The sequence below is a fragment of the Pezoporus flaviventris genome, unplaced genomic scaffold, assembly GCF_033815535.1.
Source record: "Pezoporus flaviventris isolate CSIRO_AGI_PZ_B2104156 unplaced genomic scaffold, CSIRO_AGI_Pfla_v1 ptg000025l, whole genome shotgun sequence".
Taxonomy (NCBI): domain Eukaryota; kingdom Metazoa; phylum Chordata; class Aves; order Psittaciformes; family Psittacidae; genus Pezoporus; species Pezoporus flaviventris.
In genome coordinates, this window is record NW_026892573.1 from 7,712,893 (window position 1) to 7,736,129 (window position 23,237).

The 23,237-nt window shown below is 38.9% G+C and overlaps 1 protein-coding gene across 2 annotated transcripts in view; it reads right to left on the bottom strand.

Annotated features, from left to right (window-relative positions):
* The window catches only part of KPNA3 (karyopherin subunit alpha 3), a 53,444-nt gene that overhangs the window by 17,908 nt on the left and 12,299 nt on the right, over positions 1-23,237 (bottom strand). For both annotated transcript variants that reach the window (XM_061457387.1, XM_061457386.1), the window contains exons 2-6: positions 15,668-15,712; positions 2,439-2,528; positions 1,901-1,930; positions 1,756-1,808; positions 1,571-1,666 (exon numbers count right to left, since the gene is read on the bottom strand). In XM_061457387.1, coding sequence (XP_061313371.1) covers positions 1,571-1,666; positions 1,756-1,808; positions 1,901-1,930; positions 2,439-2,528; positions 15,668-15,712 — 314 coding nt within the window. The remainder of the gene's footprint in view (positions 1-1,570; positions 1,667-1,755; positions 1,809-1,900; positions 1,931-2,438; positions 2,529-15,667; positions 15,713-23,237) is intronic.

Below are 23,237 nucleotides of genomic sequence, written 5' to 3' on the forward strand. Positions count from 1 at the left end.
AGTTTGCATGAAAACTGTTGTTCAAGCAAATGTTAATGGTTCAGGGTTCTAGAAGCTATAAAAGAATTTACAACTTACGGTGGTTAACATAACAGTAAAGTGGCTTTGGGAGGAGCAGAGAATATTTACTGGTTGATGACTTTTTCATTTCCATGCTTTCCTGGGTCTCTTATCAATTATGTTTTATATAGTGTCATAGCACCTGCTTCCTTTTAGTTTTTTCTGTGTATTTTAAGGTTTTATTAGGGATGGGATTGGGAAAGAATTTGATAGGAGGGCCCAAGATGTGTAAATACAATGTGTAAAAACATAGTACCAGTCAGCAGCTATCTATAAACCTTTACATTCTAGGATCAAACACATTGAAATTCTAGTTTTAGGTCAGTCCTACTTTTCTTCCCCTTCTGATAAGCATTCAGGTATAACATGAACAATAGCTTTAACAATCTGTTATAGAAAGTCTTTGCAGCGTTTACCTCTGCTAAATATTATATAATAATCACAATTAAAAGAACTGATTAAGAAAATATTTGAGTTCAATTCTGAAAGGCCTATTAAACATTTACAAAGATACATCACACAAAAACTAGACAAAATATTAAAATTAGAAGAAATTTCACAGCACTAAACATCCTATGTCTAGAGCAGACAGGCATTCATGATCCATTTTTAAATGCTATCTGGTTTGAACATCATTGCCAGTTGCCTTCTAAGCAACTGCTTTATTAGACAAGCTAGAAACAAAGATACTCATGCTTCATTTTTTTGCAACCACCAAATTATACCCAATATGCCAATTTGCAATTTTGAAGCTTCCAGCCTTTGTGGCTGCATAAATAACCTTGAAAACTAAATACTGCAAATATATTTATAGCTGGCTGAGACCAAAGATAGGCTAAAACATTTACTTCAAATGTGCTAATCCCCATTTATCTGAAGAAGAGGCTCATGGACTGTAGAACATGGCATTTTTACTACATGCCATTAAATCCGTGCAACTACATGCTCAATGTTCTCTACCTCCTTTACTAAAGCTCTTGTTTTCCAACAAAGAATCATAACAGACAGCATTCTCATTTCTACCATCACATGAGGGAGCACAGAGCCAGATGGAAACCCAATTTGCAGTGAGCACAAAAGAAGCTGGAAACTTAAGCTAATGACCTTAATGAAAAAGATTACACGTGCATTCTGGCAAAGAGAAGAGCTCTCTTCACAACCAGGCATATTCTCAGCCTTCACACAAATACACACAATATGTCTGAGACAAGTTTCTTAAAAACAGTTAACAAGAAAGTCCAAAATATTAAAAACAAATGAGAAATGTAATAAATAGAAATCTAGTTATTTCCCCATTAGTTGGATATGCTCATGCAAGCTCTAAAAATTAAACTGACATTTCAGTGGCAGAATAAACACTCCTGGACAATTTATGGTTTATCATCATGGAATGTGACTGACTATGTCAGATTACATGGTGCTATGAACCCACAGTTTAATTTGAAGTAATGAGATGTGGTTTTGGATGCAAATTTTTGGTAAAGGTGAGCGTTTGTAAAAGTATACTTACTTATCATCCCTTTCTAGGCATTTTACCAGGATTGGTAAAATTCCTGATTTTATTAAGTCATCGATAGGTGGATTTCTGTCACTGGATAGGAGTTTTCTGTGAAATTAGATGTAAAAGTAAAGTAAGTAACTTTCATCATGAGAAGTGCATGGGAAATACATTTCTGTGCCTTTATTTATTTTTACCTTGCAGCTTGGACAGCACTCAGTTGGATCACTGGGTTGTCACTTGTGGCGTTCTGGAAAAAAACACCACAGTAAACCCAAAAAATGCACTGAACATGCACTTCTAATCCAAAAAAAAGGAAAAAAAAGGTTAAAGGTAACATACCTGCAGGATAGCTTCTAGTGTTACATTTTGCTTGAAAAGAAAAAAAAAAGAAAAGTTTTAGCAATTTTGTTGCTATAGTCTTTTTAAACATTGAATCCAATCAAACTAATTTTAACAATGTATAAATTCCTAACCTTGTATAGCAGCCTTCCAGTATCTGAAGGGGGCCTACAAGGACGCTGGAGAGGGACTCTTCACTAGGGACTGCAGTGATAGGACAAGGGGTAACAGGTTAAAACTTAAACAGGGGAAGTTCTTTACTGTAAGGGTGTTGAGGCACTGGAATGGGTTGCCCAGGGAAGTTGTGAATGCTCCATCCCTGGTGGTGTTCAAGGCCAGGTGGGTGCCATGGTTTAGTGGGAGGTGTCCCTGCCCATGGCAGGGGGGGTTGGAACTTGATAATCTTAAGATCCTTTCCAACCCTAACTATTCTATGATTCTATAACTGCAAGAATTTCAGTGTTAAAGTAAAACCAGAACACACTGTTCTGAGACACCACCAAAGTTTTTAAAATAAGTCAAGAATCAAAGAACTTACTGCTTTGAAGTCAGCATCAACATCAGAATCTTCTAAACTTTCTTCTTGGGGAACATTTCTTTTTTTCAAAAGATGCTCATCTCTTTTGTTCTGGAAAGGCATAACAAAAGATAAAGATACTTAACGCTTATTCGTACAGGATGATGGTATAATGGCCCCTTTCTAAATAACAGTTTATATAAAATTGCTTTTTTTTTTTTTTAAGGCATTTGTAAATGCAAATAGAATTTGCAGTATTTCACAGCTGTAAAAAATTAACAGCTTGCTAATCATAGACAGAACTATGACAATCCATGACATCTGAATGAATTAAAACTTGCAGTTTGGGGATCAATTTTCTAACAGACATTTACATTACACAAAGATCTTTCTTGACATTAACATTTACTCATACATAACAAATTATTTTCCAGTGTAAAGTTAGTTTTCAGCTAAACCTGCTTCAAAGTTACCCAGTTACATGTATTTTCATCTTGTGTGTAAAGCAGCATGCTCCATGCACACACAGACATGGAGTATTTCCCACTCACACTGTGAGCCTTAGCCTAATTTCAGAATAAAAACAAAGCAACCTCCAGCCCTAGCTCCTTTAAGGAATACCTTTTCACTGGCAAAATACCTATTTAACATTTCTAGCTTGATAATTAGAACATTCGAACATCCAAAGCCCTAATTTAGAAAGAAAGGAATAAAATCGTCAATTGTAACCGTACCCAGATGCATCTTTTGACAAATTTAAATTCTAAAAGCCACTAAAAGTATTCCAAAAATATTAAATGGTCTTTTCTAAATTTTAGACTATCTTTTGTTTGGTATGTCTAGAGGTACAACAAAAAGCAGTAAGGGCAATGAAACATGATGATGCAGCATACATAGCTGAAGAACTTCCTGTGGTTTTTGTCTGATTGGTTATTTTTGTTTGTTTTAATAAGCACATTAAGATTTCAATAGTTAATGAAGCAAAACACTGAAAAGATGTAACAAACAGCTACACCACCTAAAATAAATCTATTACACAACCAAGGAAAGGCAGGCTTTTCAGTCTTCAAACAATTATCTGATAACCAAGCATTACTGACTACAGAGATTGTGTTATATCATGCCCTGCTTACAATATACAAAAAAGCCTCTAAACAGAATCAAATTTTGAAGAAGTCCCCAATATTTCATGTTAGAAAAAACAGAAACCTCAGCTCCAAAATTTCTGGGACTTCCATATGTTCCTTAGACATTTTAAAAAGAATTCAAAACACCTTTTCCAGTTTGAAAGGCTCCCAAGCAATATGTTATTTTTTTTTCCAGATAAGAGGATGCTAAACAATATAAAAGCACCAAAATAACCCTTTGTTGTGGTTTAAGCCCAGCTGGTAGCTCAGAACCATGGAGCCGCTCGATCACCCCCTCACTTCTTCCTCTCCCCACTCCCAGAGGGATGGGGAGGAGAACTGAAAGAATGTAACTCCCATGGGTTGAGATAAGAGCAGTCCAGTAACTAAGGTATAACACAAACCGCTACTGCTACCATTAATAATAATAATGGTAAGAGAAATAACAAGGGAAGAGAATACAACCGCTCACCACCTGCTGACTGATACCCAGCCCGACCCGAACAGCGATTCAGCCCTTCCACGTAACTGCCCCCAGTTTATACACTGGGCATGACGTGCTGTGGTATGGAATACCCCTTTGGCTAGTTTGGGTCAGGTGTCCTGTCTCTGCTTCCTCCTAGCTTCCCCTCCTTCCTGGCAGAGCATGAGACTCAGAAAGTCCTTGGTCAGACTAAACATTACTGAGCAATAACTAAAAACATCGGTGTTATCAGATTTGTTCCCAGGCTGAAAGTCAAAAACACAGCACTGCACCAGCTACTAAGTAGGAGAAAAATGATTGCTACTGCTGAACCCAGGACACCCTTGAATGCAGAAGATGACATTCCACAAACTTAGCATAGTTTAATTTTTGTCAAGTCTAAGTACAGAAACTAAATCCTCAAAGAGTGCCCAAGATCACCTGGATCAGCTATGGCAGCCTTTCCTGAGCTGTGCAGTAATAGCAGCATACTCAGAGCACATCATACAGACAAGCGCTAAAGAGGTATTTTGTTGTCAAGTGTTTTGGAGATAAGGAAGACAGAAATGAGCAGGCAGTTAAGCACTGAGAAATTAGTGTTATGCAGACAAATTGGATCAGGCAGGTACATTCTGACAGCTGGGTTCACTGTACAGACCTATGTAATGTATTTCCCTTATTTTTCCACACCATGTCCTTGGCACTAAGCAAAGAACAAAAAACATCCAACCCCAGTCAATCTGGTTTTGCTCAAGTACAATTCCTTTTCCTACTGTTTGTCTAAACCATAGCCTGTATTTTGGCAACTGTAGGGACTGGACCCAGTTTCCAGAGGGACCCTCTCCATGATTACGTTGGCTTTTCTCCCTAGTGAAGCTACTACACACATCCATCTGCAGAGGAAGCAGTTCCTTCCTGCCTTGGATGAACGGCTCCTCTGGATCAGTTGAGCTGTTATGGTAAAAGCCAATACTGGGAGAAGGAACTGAAGATGGAGGAAGGTCCTGATGTCCTCAGCACACCGTCCTCCTCCTACCCTGAGGTGTCATCACAGAGCATGGTTATGAGCAAGTCATATGCATGTACAGGGAGACATATTCAGTTATAAGGGCAGCAGACACTGGTCCAGCAGATATTCCCTGACTTCAGACAAGATGCACCCTGAAGGAATCAGGGTCTTTGTGCAGAACTGTTGCCACTGTCTGCTGAAGCAAGTTAAATGTTTCAAATCAAATCATTTACTGGGAAGAGTAAAGTTTCCTTGTCACTAGTGGCAAACTACTGTGCTACAAGGCAAGGTTTTTCCAATTCTGTTCCTTCTAAAGTATCTGGTTGGATTTTCTACCATGCTCAGAAAATTCAGGGAGTTTTTTTCTAAAACATCTTTGATGGAAGAATTGTTGTCCACACCAATCCACCTGGTGATATCTACTTGTTCTTCAAAAAAGTGATTCAGTATCAGTGGCATTCAAGTATGTGTTCTGCAACATCCTGCAATAAGGACAGGTGATCTTTACTTATAAATTTAGGTAAAAATGCTTTTTAGATGCAGGCCTCTTGCAGATCCTTTGATTTAAAAAAAAGATGAAATACCTAGAATAGTCAAGAATCTAGCAAACAAACAATTTTTATTGCACTTACTGAAAAGAAAATTCTAGTTAGGAAATGTCACATTACCTCACTTGTTATTTTTGAAGTTTCTTCTGACAGTAAAAATGATAACGCTTTTTAAGAGCTCAAACAGTAGATTCTCCCATTTAAGTGATTCACACCCCTGTACTAGCAGATTCCCCCACCATTGAATCCTCTGACCTTTAAGAACTAGCCTGGTATTTCGGAAGAGAAACTGGTACACTGCCAGTCCTCACTGCTCCCCACTATGGGCTATGGTATCCAATTATTCTTGAAAGCAAGAATTAAGATGTATCTTGAGATCCTCTATCAAACCTCCTGAAACATCAGCATGGCAGAGGCTGGAATACAGCAGCGAATCACAGAATAGTCTGATCTGGAAATGATCTTTAAAGTTCATCTAGTCTAACCCCCCAGTACAATGCAGAATATGTAGCTGGAACAAAGCAAGGGTCCCACAGTGGGTGACTGAACAGCATAATCACAGAATGACAGGAATGAGCTGCACAGCCTTCAGCAGGCGAACAGCTGGAAGAATCACCTTCCACAAACACCAGGCAGTAAGTCTAGAGCATGCCAGTGGACAAAGCACTGGATTATTCCATGCCGCTTCACCCGAAGAACGTTACAAAGACTACCTGCCTGTAACCCTTATTCAATTCACACTTCATGGTGAGTGCGCTTCTATAAAAGTACCATTAGCTGAAATAATTTGCTTGAATAGTATTTAGAGGAGCATGCACAAATTCTCTCTGCTTGTGGTCACAGAATTGATGATGAACACTTTTAAGTTCTTCTAATTCCCCATAAATACTGCTGGGACTTGGCCAAAAAGGAAAGGAGGGCAGGTGGTATATAAACACATAGTTAGAAAGAACAGTAACAAAGCAGTGATTTGTTTCTCTCCTAAAGCAATTGTCCATGCATACATCAATGCAGTGGGTACCTCCAAAAACTCCATTTACCTGGAGAAGAGTCCCATGAATCCCTAGATGAACAGACACAGAAGGACTGTTCTAATGGTGACAGCATGCCCAGAGGTAAAATTAAATATAACTCCAACTAACTGTACTGCAGCTACCAGGAGTGGAGATATCCCACTGGGAGGCCACTGATGGAGAAGATGGTTACAAAAGAACATCCTTTCAAGTTCTAGCTCATCATACATACATAATCTAGGTTTAAGTTCAACTGTAGGACAGGGTCTCTTGACAGAAGCAAAACTAAATCAGACTAATTAGAAATCTTAGTATGGTAAGACTGAGAAACAATGAAAAGCCTTCCACTTGTAGCTACGTGTTAAAGAAGGCCACAATATACACCACAATTAAGCTAACCAAGAGCCTAGTTCTCTCCCATTCCAGCATGCAAGTTAATAGCTCCTTAGAGAGCTTTTTATACCTGCACATAACTATGCAATTCCTTCAGCAACATGAATATGCCTAAGAGAATGCTTCCTAACGTTACAGTTAACCAAAATAAGTATGAGTAAGCTTGTATACATTAATGCTGAGAAATTCTACCTTCCTTAAGACAGAGAGCTGAACTTCATAGGTCATAACTGACCGCAGGCTGATGCTACAGTTTTCTGCGAATGCTGAAATTGCTCCAGTCATATGGTGCAAGAGGCTCCAGGGAAAATTACCTTAGCCAGGAAAAGTAAGAGAAAGCAAGAATGCTCCTGTAGCTACTCACTGTTTACAGATGGTTGGGCGGAAAAACTCTTAAGAACATATACAGAGGAGCTTCCACAGCAGCCTGAAGCAGAGAGGCTAATACTGAGAAGCACTAACAATTTCTTAGTAAGGAAAAGCTATTCTTACTAGCATTTCTTATGAAGTCAAAAGTGTTTACGAAACCTTCCAGTCCTAAAAAATGGCTCTAAGACTATTTGAAACAGCTCTGTCCATTGGCAAAAGCTTCTAATTCCTAGACAGCTAAACCACTGTAAACAGTAATTTGATAGACCAATAACTCTCTGCATAAGGTAAAAAGAACATGATTTGCAGCTTGGCATGACCTTAAAATGTCTGCATTTTGTCCTACTGTGACAAACTGAAAAGTTTTTGCCTAAATCGTAGCACCAGCCTCTTCTGCAAGCTCCTGTGGCGAAAATGAAGAAAAATAAGCATACCTGTATACAGCTATCCTGTTCAAAGCTTGGTGGAGTGCCCTTTCAAAGGCTGGAATCCCTGATGAAAGGTAAGACCTTGCCACCAACGAAACTAAGCACATCTTCAAAAGGGAGGATCCTTAACCACTGCCTGAACCATGTGTACTATGTACAGTAAGGCCTGATAGTTTATAAACAGCAGCTATCCACTGGTTTCAAGCATGTCAACATTCTGACAGGGATCCCACTATAACCGATGCCCATTGTTTGCTTCACTGACAGAGGGAAGGTCAGACTGCATGAACAGTAAATATGCAAATCCTGCAGATCCTGGTCATTCTTGGTTACCTTCTTAGAAGATAGCCACAGGATTAAAAAAAAAAAAAAAAAAAAAGGAAAAACTATCAATGCAAACAAGTTCCAAAGACAGCATGACAGACAGCAGAAGAATTCTTGTGGGCAAAGAGGATGTCCCTAACACTCTGTGCTGCATTACACCTAGTACTATATGACATGGCCAATAGGATACTCCAATGGAGCTGTGAAAGGTGCTGAATATAAATTCATACATGCTTCTCAGCATTTGACACACGGGAGAATTCTGTGAAAACTCTCAACTCTGTTGGGAAGCTTCAAGGTCAACAGGGAAAAGAAATAAACAAGAAAATCTTTGCCCTCAGGTAACAAACATCATTATGAACTGTTTCTTCAGGTTAGGGAAAGTTTTAGGAACTCAGCAGCTAGTAGAAATAAGTTCTTTTGGCATGAAAGTTAAGATATTTATGTTTGAGTCCTCTGGGGACAGAGAGCAGAATGTCAAGAACATCTCAACATTAGGAACTGGAGTGGTGGCTGGCATTAGCTATACTCACACAACAACATCAGCTTTCCTCTGCTCTTATATCCTACAAAAGACTAACGGGTCAGGCCAGTGTTGGAGACAGATTCAGGTCACTTGGATGTCCCTTTTAAGATACCACTGCTGTAACAGACTGAGCTGAACTTCTAGGTTTCACTTACATGTAATCTCCAATTTTGGTTTTGGGGGGTGAAGGCACCTGCCACAGTCCATCATGAAGAAAATGTCTACCACTCCAACCTCATCATGTTCAAGGGAACCTCTGAAAACCTCTACTTAATATCCTCTTAATGGAAGTTTCCTTAAGAGGACTACCTAGCCTGAATGGATTTCTAATAACAGCTCTTAAATATGAACCTGGGAAAGATTTAATTTCTTTAATGGTTGAGAAAGGACTATTAGTTGGCTCTACTCACTGTCTCAGAACTCACTAACACCTAGACAGATTTAAGGAAAACTCCTGTAAACATGTAAAAAGATTGAACAGGTCAACTGATGATCCTGCAATTACAGATATCAAAATTATATCCTACAAGCTTAGTGAACTAGGTCTCCTGCACCCAAAGGCAGTCAAACAGATTCCAAGGCTGTTCTTCAGATATACAACATAGCTAAATATGCAGTTAGAAGACAAACTTTTCTGCCTTTGAGTTGCGCTAACTCACCTTTCTAACAACAAGCAGCAGTGTGCCAGCTGCACACATCCTGATGGGAGGACCACCGAGCCCCCATTCTTGATAATAAATACATCTGCTGACTCTGGTCTCTGAAGAAATATAAAAATACATCTGCTAGGTCTAACAGATATCTGCTGACTTTGGTCTGGCTCAGGTAACCACAAAATCTGCTGATTTTGGTCACAACAGGGTTGCACAACTTGCTATTCCTAGACCCACACTTTGGTCAAACGCCAAGAACCCTCAGACCATATTTCTGATCACAGATCAGATTTGACTAGAATATAAATGGGGTCCTGCCAAAGGGCAAGAGCTTGGGTCAGTCCTCCTCAGAGGAGCAGGTCTGCAACCAAGGACTCTTGAGTTGGGATACTGTCCGAGGTAATTCCTCGAGGCCAGGAGCCCTCATCGGGACTGGGAAACCATTTTGGGTTGCCTCTGAAATTTAAGCTTAAGTTGGTTGTGTAGTATTTGATTCTGCCTGGTATCTAGAAACTGTACTTTTCTGACGTTATCAGAGTATTAAATGATTTTTTATTAAATAGATTTCCTCTGGGGCTTGTAACCTACCTAAGTCAGTTTTGTGGGCCTTTGCAATAGCGATTAAATAGCATGCTAAACTCTGAGATCTTGACTAAGTGATATAAAAGTCTGATTGTGCATATATATGTATTCCTATAGACAAAAATTTTTAACTGAATCTGGGACTAGGAGTAGATACAGTAACACCTAAACTCCCCTCTGAGAAGGAGTTTAGAAAGCAAGGGGGTCCTCTCTGAATCTCATGACTCAACTGGAGGGTCTACCTGACACTTCTATCTAACCTTGTCCTCTATGCAGTAAAAAAAAAAAAAAGTGAACGTTGCCAACAAATCACATTAAGCCACTGCCACATTTACCACTGAATTTTGTTGTATCCATTTATTGTTGCTTCTGTCTCACAAGCAAAGTGCCTGACTCCTCTGCCACATGCAATCACAATGTTCCCGTTTGGTTAGTGCACATCTTTTTCAGAAGATGAGCAGGCTGACTGAAAAATAAGTAGACATGTACGTGTACACCAAGTGAGTGGCCCAACAGCCCCAAGCACAGAGTGCAAAGACTGAGGCCTGTTAAGTTAGGCTCTTAGTAATATGGATTCAAGCAAGCCTCCAAGGAATTTCTTCATAGCCCTTTTCATCTAGGTTGCCAGAAGAATACATTAGGAATACAATTTTCCTCCTAGAATGCGTTGGGTTTTTTTTTGTTTGATCCATCAAAAAAAGATGGATCTGTCAAGACAGGGTAAAATGCAAGTTCTGTCCCAAAAATCTGCACTACTAACACTGGATTGGGAAGCCTCTGGAAGAACATGCTAATGGTGCCTTCAGTCTCCCTGTGGTTGTAGCTACTTCTTGGAAGCTGGTAGATTTACGCATGAGAAATGAACTTCAGAGTGAATGAAAAGCTATACAATAACACTGAACTTGGAAACATGTGAAACGGAAAGCGAGTTTATGTGGATTTTTTTTGTTGTTTTCTTTTGCATTCTCAGACTTCTTGAGAATCAGAAAAAGGTTCTTCCCCACTTTAGCTCTCCCAGCAACATAAACACAGACTCCTTTCTTCAAGACTCACTACTTTATTTAGGAGCTATTATGAGCATAAGCAATCTTATTTAAGAAAGATCAGAGTAAGGACAGGTACAGTATGCCAGAGAAACAGGTAAAAAAGATATATGCCCATGGCTTTTGAATCCACTACTTGTTTTGCTCTGCCTGGCATCAAACTTAATTGGCAATTAGAGCTTTCATGAGCTCTCAGAGGCAGCTGAGTTTGCCAAGGAAGTCAAAAATAAACCCTGTGAGAAATCCTGGAAGTTCTTAGGATTCCAGTTAGTTATCAGGCTTTAAAGGTGGACAGAATCTTCCGTTTCTGCTGGGGTCAGGAGTATGAAAGCTTCCTTTGAAGGGTGACATCTAACTCAATGACCATAGCACTGACCTGGCAAAGGACTACCTTTCTTAAAGCAGAAGCTTCACTCTGATATGAAACCTTAAACTGAATCCTAACCATTACCCATCCACCTCACTACCCTTTAAAGCAAGATTTATCAGCCAAATTAGCCAGTTAATTCCAGGGTCCCTATTGCTAACACATCAGACTTTGGGTTTCTGTGATGCTGAAATTTAGTGATAAACGTTCTAAACCAGGCTTTGTCAAGATACTACATCAAGACCTTTAAATTCTAAATCCTAAGTCTCCATCACCAAAAATTGCATTATCTTGTCTCTCTAGAACGAAAGATGCCTACTTTTTAAGCTCTTAGAACCTCTGCTGTACTAACAATATAGCCAGAGACAAAGACCATCTTCCAGAAATGTAGTAGGTCCTTTCCCAAAACACATAAAACACATGTTCAGCAAGGCCAATATGGAATCAGAAAAGGGCACCTGACCATCAGGAATGTCATCTGACTGGCTCACAGTGCCAACCCATGTCTCAGCCAGAATTATGCCAGATGACTGCTACCCTTTTATGTCACAGATAGCTTTATTAGCTCAAATGCTAAACAAGTAAGTGATTGGGAAAAGAAAAGGGGGGGGGGGGGGGGGTGTCAGTAAAGAAGTAAATTTTTCTCTGAGTAAAAGATGCGATGTGAAGACAGTGAATCTTCACATCACAGTGAAGATGCGAAAATAAAAAGAAATAAAAATATTTCTATTGCAAATAAAAGAATATTTGCAATACATTTTTGAAACACGGAATGTGTTGCAAATGCACCTTGATGTCTAATCTCAAAGGAATAAACACCTCACACTAATGCATGCGGAAATTGTTTACTACTGTTCAAAGCCGCGATTTTATTTATTCCATCTTGCAAAAGAGATGTAAGCAACTTCATCAGATCCATTCATTTAATATTTATACACATGATGATTCAAAAGACAATCCCATGACTATGTAGTGCTTCAACTGTACAGATCAAAAATATGCTCAATTTGCTCATTTTCTTCAAAAGCCAGGTGTACACTTAGCCTGTAAATAGCTGGGAAAAGGGGAAGATACCCCTACCCCTTTGTTTTGAAGAGGCACTGGTGGATTACTGGGGTCATGCCACACATATTTCCTGAATTTGGCATACTCATGCTAGAATAGCAGTGTTAGCTACAGAGATGAAGACGGAAGCAATGATACTACAGCTTACCCTTTCCACTGCTGGAGCTTAATAAAATATATCCCTTTATATTTCAGTCCCAATTCCATACCAGAAGCAATGGTCTCACAGCTGCCACAGAGTTCTCACAGCAAACCAGCTGCCTACCAGCATCAGTTCAGTTGCTGCAAACCACCAACTCAGACACATGCTGAATCTCTCATTATAGCAGGTTTCTTCTGGTCTCTGCAGTAGACAGTGTTCGGCAAACGCTCCAGAAGAACACAACTTCCGGCACTTAAGAGTTCTGCAGCTGCTGATCACTCTTGATCCAGAGCTCAGGCTCCTCTAAATATGTAACTGACCTTTGCATGTGCAGTTTTCAGTGAAAAGTCAACTAGGAGCTCACAGGCTTCCTCTTCCTCATTTTCACCCATGCATTACTGGCACATATAAGATTCCTTCCACACTGAACAATCCATTGCCTTATGTGTATGACCCACTGCCCACCATGCTTCTTTAATAAAATGGCCTTGAAACTGTGACCTGTTATAGAATCATATTAAGATCATCAAGTTCCAACCCCCCTGCCAGGATGCCAGGATGCCTGCCAGGATGTGGGAAGGGATGCCTCACACTAGGCATGTCACCCAAGGCTCTGTCCAACCTGGCCTTGAACACCGCCAGGGATGGAGCATTTACCACGTCTTTGGGTAACCTGTTCCAATGCCTCACTACTCTCACAGTAAAGAACTTCTTCCTTATATCTAACCTGAATCTCCCCTGTTTTAGTTTAAACCCACCCTATTACTACAGTTCCTGCTGAAGAGTCCCTCTCCAGCATCCTTGTAGGCCTCCCTTCAGATAATGGAAGGCTGCTGTAAAGTCTCCATGCAGCCTTCTCTTTGAAAGGCTGAACAGGCCCAACTTTTTCAGCCTGTCTTCATATAGGAGGTGCTCCAGCCCTTGACTATCCTCAATGATAAAAAAAATAAAAAATGGCCTTTATAAAAATTATATGGCCTTTACAAAACCCAATTAAATTGAGAATTAAAGTTAAAATCTTCACTTTGCACTGCAAAACTCTCTCCAAAGACTGCACTGGAATGCTCGTGTGTGGTTTCAATTTAATTAGATGAATGAGGATATGCTGCATTAGCTAAGCCATATTTTACAGCATTGCTTTGCTAGCTGGCATAGCCTAAGTGTTATGAATGACTCTTCCCAGGACAGATTTCAGTTACATAGAGTTTTACAGAGTCAACACACTAGTTCTGAACAGAAAGGGCCTCTAACATGTCAGCATTATCTTCAACTGCTGATAATTCAGTTATCAAAATTCATTACCTGAATCTCATTTTAAGCAAAAACTGGCCAATTTCATTTTTCACTTGGTACCTGTCACTGTATGCAAAAGTAGGTTTCTCCACACCCCAGGCATCTGCCAGTACTGATGAGGCCATAACCAACTTAAGCTACTCAACACATTCAGACATCTTCAGCTAGTTTGATTAGGAAAATATGAAAGCATTGAACAATTTTTAGGTGACACATCATGCTCATGTAAGAACTAAGATATTTTTTTTTTTCAGTCATCTGGGTCCAATTAGGTTTCTTTAACCAATTCTTACAGTCTCAGGATGAAGCTTACTAATACTTATTTTTTATATTGTAATGAGTTAACTGAAGTTTTTCTGGAAGAACTGGGAAAAAAATCCCAAAACCAACACAAAACCGAAAAAGTCTCTTTTTTAAAGAACAGAAGGATCCCTGGAAAATACTAGCACAAGATTTTTGGTAGCTCCTACACATTCATGTGATAAGTGCAGACAACATTTCTCAAAGTCAAGTTGAGCTAATTTCTATCAACATAACTTGTATTTACAATCCTTCACCTTGATTTTAGCAAGGCTTCTGTCTTCTCTCTGTTTACAAATAATGGAAAAAAAAATGAGATGAAATTGGGTGGGTATGCATTTCTAAGCAAGAACCACTCAGACTGTCCATGATCCAACTGGCAAACTGGAAATGTGCATCAAATAGGAGACCCAAAGGAGGCTGGCCTATATCTAGAATGTCAAAAGCAAGCACTTCCATCCAGTCATTAATGAAAATATTAAAAAACATGGGTGATACCAAGCTGAGGAGCCCTTGAAGCATACTGGGGAACATAATGGGAATTCAACTTAGGAAAGCTTGGGAAAAGCAGATGCAATTTAAAAGACAAGAAGCAATCATGTTTAAAACTTCTGCATTTATTTAACTATGCAAATGGAGAACATAAACAACTACCATTGCTTTGTGGTACTGTGGGAAGTATCCAAACGATATAACAGGATAGAATGTTGTTGTGTCTGTTAATGTACTCAATATAAATAGGAATACTGTGTTAAGAACTGGTTTTCACTGTCCCACTTAAACCTCAGCTGTGGCCTGCATCCTTCCAGACTTTCATGCTTCCAGAAAGATACAGGCAATTTGGATCCGAGGAGAAGCAACAAATCTAATTTAGGAAAACAGAATGTTCAAGGAAAGGATAAAGAACTGTATTTGTCTCAATGTGATAAAACTGAAGGGGCCAGTATCAGTTCTCAAATATAATGAAGATACCCAAAGGCAGATAAAAGTTTACTCCTCTTCACATAAACCGCCAAGAGTAGTTTAGCTTGTGAACATGTCCTCCAACAGCAAGCCTTTAAGGTGCCTAGAAAGGCTGTTGGAAAAGTTATGAATGATGAGGGTGCAACAAATGCTGTATTTAGGTGGAGCACTGAACTAGATCACCTCTCATGCTCGTGATCTTCCCAGCTATACTGGTATTTACCCAATATAACCAAAATCCGACCCTAAAATTAACTCCCTCTATAGCACAGAAGGAGTAATTTCCAGAAAACAAAAGAACATCCACTTTTTCTAAATGCTAAGCCCCCCCCCCTTTTTCCCATTTGGAGACTTTAAACATTTGAACAGCTGACAGCTCCACTGTAATAATATGAGAATTGGTACAGAAACTGAATATGGATTATTTCCAAGAGATTCACTGGAGTAAAGCAGTACTGTTCTGCTGTACTGAGCTTAATGAGTTGGAGATTAAAACTAACATTAGAATCCACAATTAGCAATCTGCAAATTTACAACTTTTCTGTGTAAGTTTGGGGCCATAAGGCTTATGGCAAAAGATTTTGCTAATAATCCCTGGTGTCTTAGCTAAGTAACACAGCTGATAAATAAAAGCAGACTCACCTTCCGCAATTCAATTGTAACTTCATTTCTGTGTCTTCTCATAGTCTGTAAATAAAAAATAAAAATTACTTGTATGTAATGAAAGTACTATTTTGTTTTGGAATCAGTTGTTTCTAGGTCAAAAGTGCAGTTATTCATCAAAAGATAAGAAAAGATAAGGAAAACTGTGCATAATTTATAACTCAATCTTTCCTGGCTAGATGCACAAGTTGGGTTTTTGTAGGTTGGTTGTTTTTTGTCGGTTTGGTTGTTGTTTTGTTTTTTTTTTTTTGAAGACTGTCTATTTTACAAAAAGCTTTGTTATAACCACAGTAAGTATCCCAAAGGCAGAAAACATTGACTTCCACATGGAGTTTCACCGGAATGACTCTCCAGCTGTTGATACGTGCACATCAAAAGAAGCAGTAAATAGAGGTTAGATAGTCTCATATTCACATATGATCATATTCATAACCTAAACATATAACCTATGCCAGTTATCTGGCCAAAATCAACCACGAGTGACAGAAGATGACTGAGCTGAATGCAAACAAGATCAGGCTTGTGGCAAAAGGAAACAGAGTAGTAGAGTGGCACCGAGTCTATTTAGGACCTACAGCCTGAACATTGTAAAGGAAAATCAGCCCATAAACACCTCAGCTCCTTAAAGATACAGGGCACTCAGGACACATTCCCTACAATGCTGCTATGCCTCTTAGTTAAGAGAGGTTTCAAGGTTTAACACAGAACAATTTTAGCCTACTGAAGGCAATCTTCCTTGGTTCATTTTACAGTCAGTGGAAAAGACATGCACCATCAGAATGCAATTCAGAGGAAATCAGGACTGGATGACCACTGGCAGCCTAGAAAGGTCACCCACACCAACTAAAATTAGCCTTTTAAAATACTTTCTATGTCCTATCCTTGCTACCAACCTATCATGTTCCTTCTGAGTTCGGGCAAATAACATCCCTGAGCTAAAAAGTATCAGTGAAGACCAGCGGTACACAGAAAACACCAGCACTCCCCATAAGCCATCAAAGGAAATACTGAACATGCTGAAGCTCAAACACAGGTAAATGAAATGAGCAGACTTCACACCATGAATCTATAGAGAGGGCACAGTTCCAGTGCTTAGAACATTACCTTAGCTTCACTGTTCTCAACCAGTTTGCTTAGCAGTATTTATTTAATTACCTTAGGTTGATTTGAGAGTAAGGAAGGCTTGGTTCACCATCCACTGCTTGATTAACCAATTCACTCAAGTAAGCAGAGACACAAATATCCTCCTTTTATTTCTACGAGCACGAGATACTCTACCTTAAACAAAGCAAGTCCTCATCACAGCAAGAGGACACTAGCACCACAGCATCTACCAGAACTACACTTCTTCCCCCAGTTCCATTATTTTGCTAAATCATTTGGTTCTTGTGTCCTTCTGAGCCTGCTGCAAAAGCTCAGTATGACAGGACTGGATTGCTGGGGAATGGGAAGGCACTGGGTAGGCAGGGAATGAACAGATGAAGAACCTGAGCAGACACTGCAACTAACAAGACCAGTCATTCAAGCTTTCCATTCTATTAGAATTTAATATTTTAATAATCTTAACAGTGTCAAATTTAAGGGCACTAAATATGCCCTTAAATAGGCTAAAAATGTTTTTCAATACTTCCTCCCTATAATAACTGCATTTCAATGGAAGAAAGACAAGGCTGCCTTACATTTCTGCTGTAATACCTCCTTTTCTTGATCATTCTGAATGGGCTAGACACTGATGTTCTTTACAGGACCTTCCACTAGTAACACCACCCCCTTAAATTTAATCTTTTATCCTACTTATCTTTAATCCTACTTATCTTAAACTTTAAGAGGTACTCCATTGCGTTACAAAGCAGTTAACCCAAGTGTCCATTAGCGTTTTCTCCTTAACATCCAGTATAGTACATGCCAGATTTGGCATCCCAGTGACTTAATTGATGCAAAGCATAACTTACTTTTAAATTTACTCTCTAGTTACAATATACCCCTATGTTTTTTCATTTATTGATGTGATGGGACTCTAGGATATTTTCTGTTGAGCAGAAACATCACACTGTATGTGGAGCTTCTTGGGGGTCAACCATAACATTCGCCACCTAGTATTCTTCTGGAAGCAAGGCAGATTAAAGTATGACCATATTTTGTGTTCAACAGTTCAAAAGTTTAGTATTTTTGGCTTAGGAAAAAAACAAATACAGTTCAGTCCCAGGCAAGACATTACTATTCTTTTCATCAATTCACTCTAAAACCTTCTCTAACAATGCTTTGACTAAAGACAGTTACTCAGAGACATCCATCTATAAGGGGTCTACTGGGAAGACTAAGCTTCTTTCTTAAGGCTAACAATTCATTCAGGTTTTCAACTAGGAGTTTATCTTTGTTTCATACTTCCATTATTTCAGCCCCACTGAACCTACCCTATTACAGTTCTGTCTCAATATTTTTTTTACTAGTTTTTCTGCTTTTATCAAGCTGATCTTCAAAATACGACTACTCCATTATGGTTTTACATTTGATGTATAAGAACCTTCCCCTCCTTTAGAGAGCTACCACTCTTTGGAGGTTGTCAAAAAAGGTTGTCAACTACATGGACATTTTTGCTGACTTGTAGCAAACATTTTCTGAACTTTAATACTCTTAAGGCATCCTCCGTACTACCTGGGGTTTACCCTTTCAGCTGTTCTTTTAGATTTTCTTTTAAACTTAATATATGTAGTTTCTCTTTCAAGACAACTGTGGTACATTTTCTTTTTCCTTCCTCCTTCAAAAGGCAGAATAGGCAGTACTCACCACTAAGTCCAGAGCTGCTTCTCCATTCACAGACCAAGTAGATTGACAACTAGGGATATCATTTAGCCTTCACAGAACTGATGAGTGTTATCTGGCCACCACTGAACTAAGGGCTCAGAGTCTTGCAGAGTCTCCTGCTGACACAGCATCTTTAAAAATTCAGCCTATGCTGGTGTCACCAGGATCATCCAAGAATCAGTAATAGTTAGAACTAGAATCTTCCTACAAGTATATGGGACTGAAGTTCCCAAAAGAGCCTATGGTGCATTCTGGCAGTTAAACTTGGTTGCCATGGTCTCATAACGACCAGTGCTCTTAGCTAGACATATGCTAACGTTATTTCTAACCTGACACTTTATGCCCCCAATATGAGAGGATACATTTACAGCTTATGTTTCAGATGAAACATTTTAGAAATATAGCAGATTATCAGTGCCTTCCTAAAGCTTCAGAAGCAGTAAACATATTATAAGCCAAAAGCATTTAAAAGAAGCAGTTTATGTATCACTACAAGCCTTCCTTTAAGGAAACATTGTAAGCAGAATACCACGCTTCTAAACTACCTGTAAGCCCCAGCCTGCAGGGAACCAATAGGCATTTACAAGAGATTTATACAATAGTAGAAAGGTTGAACATTTTTCCCAGTTAATATAGGTCAGCTAAAACAGAGAGAAAAGACAAAATTTTTCTGCAATTTAACCCCACAGATTCATTACCAGCTTTCAAGCTGGGAGGACAACCACCTGCTAAAGTCTGCATCCGCAACAACAGTTGAAGCCTGGTGAGATGTTACCAATGGATCTAGTACACTGTTTTACACCTACAGCATTTGACTGGTCACTTCTTATCTTAATGTACTCAAGCTTAAGTAACTTCATAACATACTGAAACAGCTCATCTCAAAACCACCCCTAACACAAATTTGAACTGTTTCACTGAATTAAAAAAAAAAAAAAATCATTCCCAATCTCTGAAAAGGAAAACTCGGCATAGGCAAAATCCTATAAATGATGGCAACTTATTTCTGCAGAACCTGAACTGTGAGGCTTCTCATAAACATAAAGGTAGGAAGTAAAAAAGAGTAACAGTCAGCATGTACTATTATGACACAAGAACACAGAACACTTACGAAGTTCTGCTACAACACTACATCTCAATTGTTACACAATACTCCAGTCGAACTCAGGTTCCCAAGGCTTTTGTAACAAGGCATTTCTTCTCCCTCATTCACCATCTCTGAAGAACAATTACTTAACAGTGTGTTTGACAGGCTGTGCATAACCACAGTAATGCACCACATACATTAAGTTGTTACAATTTAAAAGTAGATGTTCAGAAGTATGTCTAAGTTCAAGTTCCTCAGCATTTCGTTATTTTAGAAAATAAACCAGGAAAGAAACCCAAAAGATCTACGAGATGCTGTTAAATAAACTAGTGTTCTCACTTCTACCCTGAATTTCTGAATCCTTTTCCAAAGCCAGTTACAAAGTGTTACATGCCAAGAACCTCTCCCTAACACCCTTCACTTGAAAGAAAAATACTCCCAAGTTCCCTCAAAGTTAAACACCAAAATTAATTTCAAATGCCAATAAAGAAGATCATCACACACATTAGGGCTGTCATGCTACCAGCACCAAAGGAACCTTCTTTCCTGGTGATACACACAAATGTAAACACGCAAATGCTAATTTTACAGAAGACGGTATTTAAGAGACACCAGACCTTGAAAACAAAGCAAAGCCCCAAGTTAATGCCCAAAGTAAGGCTTCAAAAATGCCACAGTCCCTAAAAATGCATTTGACACATGCAATGGACAGATGCAACATGGAATACAGCCATCCTCATCAGATCAGTGTTTCTGGCACTTCTGGCACCTCTCTTTCAACAAGAAGTTGACAAGAAACTTAAAGATAAGTTCAGAGCCACCTGTGGAAAGGGAAATGCTTTCCTGATTTCTCAGTTCGTATTTGGTATATGACAAAGCACAAAAATGTACACAAACCTCTTGATATCAAACAGCAAAGGCTAAAGATAACCCCGTGAAATTCTTAATTATCAGCATAACAGTAGCCACCAGCTACTTAAAGAACTATTTTAAGTGACTTGACATTTGGGACCCTCTGGCTCAACCACACATACTTCACAAGAACCATTTGTGAAATCCTGTACAAAGGCACACAAAATGCTCGCTACATGTTAAAGAGCGAGTATCACTGCTTTAACACTACCACCTGATGTCTTAAGACAGCCCATGTGCACCTTCCTGGCAAACAAACAACAACAAAAGATTACCTTGAAGTTTTGAATAGCACTGAGATTCTAAGGAGAGAGTTAAGCCTAGCAAGTTTCTCTGGCTCTTGAGCCTTTAACATAAGAAGACCCATTTAACTGCATAATACATTAAACTACCTGAAAAGGCAACTCATATAGCTTCTGTAAAAGAAAAATAAATAAATAAATTTCAAAGAATCCCAAACCCAATCATATCTAATGTACATAAGAACAAGACAACACTTTCCAAAATCCTCTGTAACAAATACAGAATATAGTGTTTTTTTGCCGGGATGAAGAAAACCAAACCAAACCAACCAACCAAACCCATCAAAACCTTACCAAAGTTTATACAAGACTACAACAAGAAAATTCAGGCTAACTGAAAAGGACAAAACCAAATCTGAAACAAAGTGTTCAAAATAGTCCTTCTGCCTACGAAAGAAAGATCTAAACATTGGTACCACCTGATGCAAATCAGATCTCATTCACAATGAAATAGCAGAACTAGTCTTAAGGTTTCTATTAATTTGAAATTTTTACTCCGTATCTAAAAATCAATCTTAATGGATTATAAGCAATTTAAACTCCCTTAAGTGTATCACTTTCAGAGGCAAGAAATTCTGGATACTTGATAAGATTACTTCATTCCCAGTTACAGTACAAATCAGAAACCACAAACTATCTAAATGTGTGAATGATACAACTAGTGAGAAGCTCAAGTTATTCCATTCAATTTGTTATGCTAGGATAAAATCTTCTTAAATGAAATTAAAAACTAAGTTTCACGTACAAGGTGTTTAATAATGTACATTCTCTGTACAGAAAAAAATAGTCAAATGTTGCAAGAGTAAGTGGTATTAATCTTAACCATTTTTAGCTATAGCAACCCTGTCAGAGGGAAGATTAAAGCATAATCATCATTTAACAACTAAAATTCCATTTATTCTAACAATAGGATCTGGATCTCAGTGTGGTGCTCACCCAGACTAGCCACCTCATTAAATGCGATACCTGAAGAGTGTCATCTCCTAATCAACACATTTACACCACTTCCACTGCAACAGGAGCAAGTCCAGAAAACATCACAGATAGAGAAGCAGGAAACAGATGTGTTTATGCCAGCCAGCATATCGACACTGCCAGCATGGCTGGCCTGCCAGCTGCTCCAAAAGCAGCTAGCTGGCTGCCCCTGCTCTCCTGCAGCCAACCAGCATCCATCAGTCTCCAGCTAGCCCACTGAAGTGGAGAAGCCAGGCTCACCTCGACAAGATGAACACCACACACCAATGCCAGTTTTGGCTATTCTGTGGATATAAAAAGATACATTTTCAGGAACTTTAGTATGATGTGCATTTAGTTGCTTTTGAAAATCCAGCTATTAAAGGAAAAGACAGAACAAGTTCACTGATTCTAACTTCTCTGCATCTACAAAACTTTATTAATAACTGTCATTTAAATTCTTTATTTCTGCCCTTGTGTCTCAACACTACAGGAACCAGTCTGAGAAAACCAGAAGACATATGCTTACAGGAAAAGAGCTACCCTGAATACATAGCTGGTATAGCAAAGTAGTTTGATTAAACATAAAGAGTACCTGAAGAGCTTTGGCATTTGCAATCCAATTCCAGACTATTTCCACCTGCCTAACTGAAAGAAAAAAAAAATCTGGCCCAGTTCCAACAGCTGGACTGGATTTAAATAATACTTCCTCTCTTGTATATGAACATACTCAAGAGTACAGTTTAAATAATTTACAACATAGGCATAGGTATAGTACAGTGAAAGAAGAAGGTGCTTGCACTGGTGAAGTAAATGCTGCTCTTCCTTAGAAACCACTTTACTGGGCTTTTTTCCTTATTCTTTCTCTGACAGCTTTTAAAAAACATGAAACACTGCAATGCACAGGAAAACGCTGAAGCCTCGGGAACTGGGCTGGTTGTGGGCAGAAAAAGTACTTGTTTGTATACAATAATAGAGATTATTAAGGTCATCAGCTGCCCATCTTTGGTTGACATTCAAAGTTGAATATTCCATATTTGCACAGGAATATAATTTGTTAGTATATATAAAGTTGAAGCTTAGGCTGATAATATTGTTCTACTTGTTCTGGTACAGCTGGCCTCAGCCAAAACCTACAAGAGACAAAGGGACACTGACAGAAGGTTATACTGATGTTCTACCTGTTCACACTTTCAAAGCGCATACAGCTTACTCCAAGAATTGCAAGCAAATCACAATACAGGAAGGAAAAATTCTGGGACTACTGAACTGAAATTCTGGGACAGCATCACAATGGTCTGAATGCAATGACTTAATCACAACTGAAAGAACAAAACCAAACAACACTGTACACTGATCCCCTCTATTTCTTTTGGGCATGCAAAAAAGATTTTACATCCAGGTGAAACCAATTTAGCCAAAATTAACCTTTCTTGCTAGGTTTATTCCTTTAGTTACACCATGGATTATTACCCAGCCTTCCCCCTCG